At 30.9% G+C, this 6,297-nt stretch overlaps 1 protein-coding gene across 1 annotated transcript; it reads left to right on the top strand.

Annotated features, from left to right (window-relative positions):
* The first annotated feature begins 397 nt into the window (after positions 1-397).
* On the top strand, positions 398-3,464 carry LOC113397932 (putative polypeptide N-acetylgalactosaminyltransferase 9). The gene is made up of 5 exons (XM_026636462.2): positions 398-570; positions 1,000-1,166; positions 1,890-2,054; positions 2,715-3,172; positions 3,267-3,464. The coding sequence occupies exons 1-5, from the start codon at positions 398-400 to the stop codon at positions 3,462-3,464; spliced, it is 1,161 nt and encodes a 386-aa protein (XP_026492247.2).
* Positions 3,465-6,297: the final 2,833 nt, after the last annotated feature.

Raw genomic sequence — 6,297 nt, 5'->3', positions numbered from 1 at the left:
GGAATGCAGATATCATTAGAGCAACGTTATAAGAGGAAAATATTCGAGTTTGCAGCTGTATATTTAGCTTAAAACGCAGCAGAAAATATATGTTTTTAAGCTCAAGAGTAGCAAACGTACTGCTTGTTCAAATAATTAAAATTTTATCGCAGTAATTTCGAGGATTCATTTTTGCAGAATGTATATCGTATGAAAAAAAAAAATCTCAGTTCCATAGAAAACATTTTATATTTTTAATGATTGATTGATCAATTTTGATAAAATTTGACAGTGACAGTTTATCCTTACCTCGATATGTTGATCATTAAAAATCTATAATTCCTCATCAAAAGACCAGGCGTCAAAAATATTTTCAAATAAAGCAATTTTATTTTCTGTAATTAGCTGCGCTATAAATATGGCCATGTACGAAATTCCAGGTATGCTCGGGAATGCTGTTCATGTAAAAGACAATGTCAAAGGCACAATGCGAATGCTGATTGAGAAAGGATGGGAAGATAATGCGTTTAATCAATTCGTTAGTGATCTGATACCCGTTGACCGTACTTTACCGGATTTAAGAAACGAATGGTACGACCTTTAATGAACCTTTGATATAGTAGTGATTAATGATATACTCACTGCTTAATATATAGAGCTGAACACTATGTTTGAATGCCCCAGATACTACTAATCCTGTTTGAAAAAATATTATTGTGTTTGCCTTTAATACTTATTTTATTTGCTGAATCAGATAATAAATATAAGATAAATATACGCTTCAAATTAAAGCCTAACAATGACTTATATCAATGAAACGAATTTATGCTGAACCAAACGCAAAAACAAACATCAAAATCGGTTCATAATCAAAAAAGTTATACCAGCCCGATCATACATTTGAAAATATTCGCGAATTGAGAACCTCCTCCGTTTTGAAGTCGATTAAAAAGCAATTTATTTCATATAATTGAATAATATTTCGATCAAACTTGTGATTTGTTCATTGATTAATTTAAGGTGCCTCAAAAGGAATTTATCAAATAACTTACCAGAAGTAACTGTAGTCATTTGTTTTCATAATGAAGCTTTGTCAACTCTCTTACGCACAATACATTCTGTACTAAATAGATCGCCACAGCATCTATTGGCGAGGATCATTCTGGTTGATGATTATTCTACAATGTGTAAGTAATACATGTTTAATAAGGTATTACCCAGATATCATTATTTAAAATAAAACGGCTGTGATACGAGTATGTCATCTTGGCTAATTTCGGCCACGAAGCCCAATGTCATGAGAGTTTAGTCAACTAAGCAGGACTTTCGAATACTTTAGCTCACAAGTGTGTATATCAAACCTCACCCTTTATTTCTTCGCTTTCATAATCCGAAGAGACATCAAAAACGACATAACTGAAAAGAGTTAAGTTCAGTTCAATTAAACGAAAGCGCCTTAACATGTCTTTTAGCGTTTCAGATCGGGGTAATGGTAACAATTTCTTGACAAAAAAATGAACTAGTCCACCCTGGGAATATAATCCAGATAAGCTAACTACCAGATCAAGTAGGCAATTTAACCTCCTAAGCAAAGGCATATATTGTGTTTATTATTCTGTATTTCCTTTACGTAGTATTAGAATAGCCTATCTCTATATGTTATCTTTTTTTCATAGAGATAATTTAAGTGCGAAGGCATGAGTAAAATATATTTACAATTTTTTTTTTATTCCATTTTATACCAATAATATTCTTAAGATTATATTTACAGTTAATATATATAATTAATTGGATACATACATATTATGTCATTGATACGAAATAATTATATTTTTAAATAAAGAATAAATATAGATAAAACATAATAAATTAAGATAAAACAAGTCATATTTTTATTGTTATATTTTTAGTTCATCTCAAAAGTCGTTTGGAAGAATTCGTTAAAAAAATACCTAAAATAATTTTAATCCGTACAAAACGAAGAGAAGGACTCATTCGAGCACGGATAATAGCAATGAAGCGGGTTTTAACGCCAGTCGCCTTATTTCTTGACAGCCATTGCGAATGTACTGAAGGTAATAAAACTACAAACTTATTATATTAATGTTAAGATGACTATTAAAAAAATAATAAAAGCAGAGTATACTCTGATATTTATTAAATACTTTTGGTTTTATAATATGTTTTACAAAACTGTCAAAAATTGGTGCTACGAACAACGTGGTACTTTTTTATTTAAAACAACATAAAAATAATCTAATCCGACCTATACTGAACTTTTCTAATCTTTGAAATCGGTTTAAATGTATCTTATTCTACTTTCAGTGTAGTGTCGGTATAGTTTTACGCGATATTTAATGAAAATGAGACAATTTTAGTTAGTTCATTGGTTAAGTTCATTTATTTTATTATGATCAAGTTCCACCAAATGTACTAATAAATCTCACTGTAAGCATCTCGTGTTTTAATTTGATAAAATATGATGTTTGTTAAAATATTTTTAAATATAATCATTAAAAATATTTATTCATGTTCAGTTATTTGCTATAATTATTTTCTTTATGTTTTGTTATAAAAACACATTTCTACTATATTCGTTAAAAAATAAGTCATTAATTGTTTAGGACAGAATTAATTCATCACTACGTAAATCATTTCTTTATATTTTGTAATTTACTTTCTGCGTAATAAAAAACAATAAATAACCTAAAACATAAATCTATCGAAATTTTCAGGATGGTTAGAGCCTCTATTAGAGCGAATAGCTGATAATCCAAAAACTGTTGTAAGTCCAGTAATTGATCATATCGATACAACAACATTTCAATATATACCTCAGGACCCTGAGTATCTTCAGATAGGTGGGTTTAATTGGAACTTAAAATTTATATGGAGATCAATTCCCCATAATATACGAGCACAAAGACAAAATATTTTTGAGCCAATCAAGACACCAACTATAGCAGGGGGTCTATTTGCCATTGGTAGCAAATTCTTTAAAGAATTGGGATATTATGACGAAGAATTTGATATATGGGGTGGAGAAAATTTAGAGTTATCTTTTAAAGTGTGGATGTGCGGTGGTTCCCTAGAGATCATTCCATGTTCTCACGTGGGACACATTTTTCGTGATAAATTTCCTTACCATACGACAAAAGGATCTTTGAAAAGGAATTCAGTGCGATTGGCAGAGGTAACCGATACATTTTTTGGTCCTATGTTATAATAATCTTTGGTATTTTATTAGAAGTAATTGTTTGACAAGAGTAATTTTAATTTCATAACAGGTGTGGCTTGATGAATATGCTAATTTTTATTTCCAAAGAATTGGATATTTAAAAGGTGATTATGGAGACGTTTCGAACAGAAGAGAATTGCGAAAAAAGTTAAAATGCAAATCCTTTGATTGGTATCTACGCGTCGTGTATCCTGAAATGAAGATATCCAATAACAATGCCGCTAGCGGACAGGTACATTTGAATTAGCGGACTCGAACCAACAAGGAGGTCATCAATTTCATTTCTCTTCTGACCCATTGACTCTTTGTTATTCAATGAGTCTCATGACTATCCTTATTTTAATTTGGAGAGAAAAATCGAACCTTAAAGGTGTTACAAGAGTGAAACTAAATATATTTCATTTTAAATTGTATTGTAAATTGTGTTCGCTTGCAATTATACACGTATCGGGTCAAAAAGTCTGTCCGACGGTATTTTAATACTTACATTTTAATACCAGGCTTATAGTTTATTCAGAGCTCTTTTCATACGTCTAGAGCTGCTGATACAATTATCCAATGCTTTTTTTTGTTCATTGAATTCTTAAAGAGTTATCTGTGTAAGCGAGAGACTTATACTGTCGCAGATTCTTCTGCAGACAATTCCATAGTAAATTGTGATGTACTTAGCACCCTAAAAGTAACTCGAAACGAGTAAATTTAAAAATACGTAATAAGAATTATATAGAAATACCGAATTTCAGCTTAGAATAATGCAACAACCAATTGACAGAGAAGAAAATATTTTTTAATAGATTAATATTATTTTGCAATAAGGATATAAGTTGGAATCTCATAGCCTTCATACAGACTCTTTATATATTCGCAGATTTTTAATATTCGTAATAACGCAGTTTGCCTTGATTCCTCATCGATGTCACCGTCGACGTCTTCTCTTGATACCGTCGTCGTTTTACCATGCCATCATCAAGGAGGCAATCAGGTAAATATTACTAAAAGAGTACTGTTTTTTGATTAGCTTTTTGTTAAAATTAATCTATATTGTAAAAACTTCATTTTTTCAGTTCTGGCTTTACACGGCAGATGGTAAAATTCGGTTTGACCATCTATGCTTGGATTATCTTTTTAGTATTGTGACATTGTTTAACTGTCAAGATGGCGCTGTTACACAAATATGGGTATATGAAACTGAGGTAGGTAACAAAAATACATTATGATTAAAATTTCCAAAAACCCTTTTGTGGTGAATACGTGAGGTAAGAGCCGAGATGGCCCAGTGGTTAGAACGCGTGCATCTTAACCAATGATTTCGGGTTCAAACCCAGGCAGGCACCACTGAATTTACATGTGCTTAATTTGTTTATAATTCATCTCGTGCTCGGCGGTGAAGGAAAACATCGTGAGGAAACCTGCATGTGTCTAATTTCAACGAAATTCTGCCACATGTGTATTCCACCAACCCGCATTGGAGCAGCGTGGTGGAATATGATCCATACCTTCTCCTCAACGGGAGAGGAGGCCTTAGCCCAGCAGTGGGAAATTTACAGGCTGATTATGTTATGTTATGTTATGGTGAATACGTTAGACGCTATAAAATACTTATATTCCAAATGTCAGCTTTGTACACTCAGTAATTGTAGCTCCGCGTTGGCTGTCAGTTACGACAAATGATTTTATGTATCGATATTTGGTCATTGAAAGTTCAGTTTTACTTATTCTTAGGGTCTATTGTTAATGTAAAAAAATACGAGAATAAAAATTACTGTTCCAGACAAAATACATTCGCCACAAGCATACTGGAGATTGTCTCAAAGTAGCCAGATTTAAAACCGGTCTACAAGTAATACTGGAACGATGTATGGGTGACAATTCTCAGAAGTGGAAAATGGAAAATTTTAAATTTGATAAATTATCTCCGGAATTACAAAGTTATGCTAAGAGACATGTTAAAATAAAATAGTCAAGAAATAATTAAGGTTGTGTTGATGTGTTTCAAGTTTTGAATAGTTACTTACACCATTAAGTATAGGAAATTATTATCAAAATGAAATAAGAACCGTAAGTGAATTTCCTAAGACTAACATTAAGAATGTAAGAGGTCCTTATTACATTCTTAAATTAGAGCCCAAAGAACAGTCAGTTCAATTTAATCATTCGATGAGACGAATGATAAGAATATTTGTAATATAAGCAGTAATATATTTTAATGATTGTATTTGTGTATTGGTTTGATAGTTTTTTTTAGGAAATCTAGAAATATTATAAGGTAAAGGTAAACTGCTGTCAACTAATTGTCAAACGCTGAAAAATATCCCAGAATAACATCATTATTATATAATTAAGGACAAACTGTTCTTATATAAAATGATATAGAAGTTTTATATTGGTGGAAGTTTTTTGATTGAAATATGAGAAGTCAATATATGTTGTAAAAAAAATCAGTTAATCAAAAGAATACAAAATCAGATAAAAACATTTACATAAATCAAGAGTCACGTTGACGAAGTATAAATAAAACAAAGGGAGAAAATATATACGAAAGGAACACCAAATATTTACCTCAAAAATAAAAAAGTTTGTAATGAAAATAAAGTACGATTCGTCCTCTCTTTAGGTTTTACCACATTAAAGAAAATGGACGTTTTTATTCTGAAAAATGTTTTTGCAGGTTAAATATGAGCGTTTTTTTGTTACATTGTTTCATATTTTTGACTTGTAATAATAAATGTCTGTATCTCAAATAGCGCGAAATTATTTTAACGCGCGGTAATTATTTCAAAAATAACTTTGTCAGAGACAGTATAAATTATCAGCTGACTGGCAATACTATTCCGATTCTCAAAGCGATCATAAAATGTTAAATGTGACTTACAGTTATAAGTTATTTTGATGCGCGTAGTCGATGTGAATATCCCTCAGCTGGGCTAAATCCTCGTCTCATTTTAGTAGAAGGTTCTTACACATGATCAAAATCTTTTAAATAATGTGCATGTATGAAACCATTATTGTATTCAAGAAATAGTCACATTAATTTTAAAATTACTAAAATAAAGTAGATTAATTTATTTTTACTAGACAAC

Source organism: Vanessa tameamea, chromosome 13 (assembly GCF_037043105.1).
Source record: "Vanessa tameamea isolate UH-Manoa-2023 chromosome 13, ilVanTame1 primary haplotype, whole genome shotgun sequence".
NCBI lineage: Eukaryota > Metazoa > Arthropoda > Insecta > Lepidoptera > Nymphalidae > Vanessa > Vanessa tameamea.
Note: the sequence above shows the minus strand (reverse complement) of the source record. Positions and strands in the feature narration are given on the sequence as shown.

Coding starts and splice junctions, on each gene's coding strand:
- LOC113397932 (XM_026636462.2), top strand. CDS start 398: ATGGCCATGTACGAAATTCCAGGTATGCTCGGGAATGCTGTTCATGTA. Junction 571..999: donor CCGGATTTAAGAAACGAATG/GTACGACCTTTA, acceptor GATTAATTTAAG/GTGCCTCAAAAGGAATTTAT. Junction 3,173..3,266: donor ATTCAGTGCGATTGGCAGAG/GTAACCGATACA, acceptor ATTTCATAACAG/GTGTGGCTTGATGAATATGC.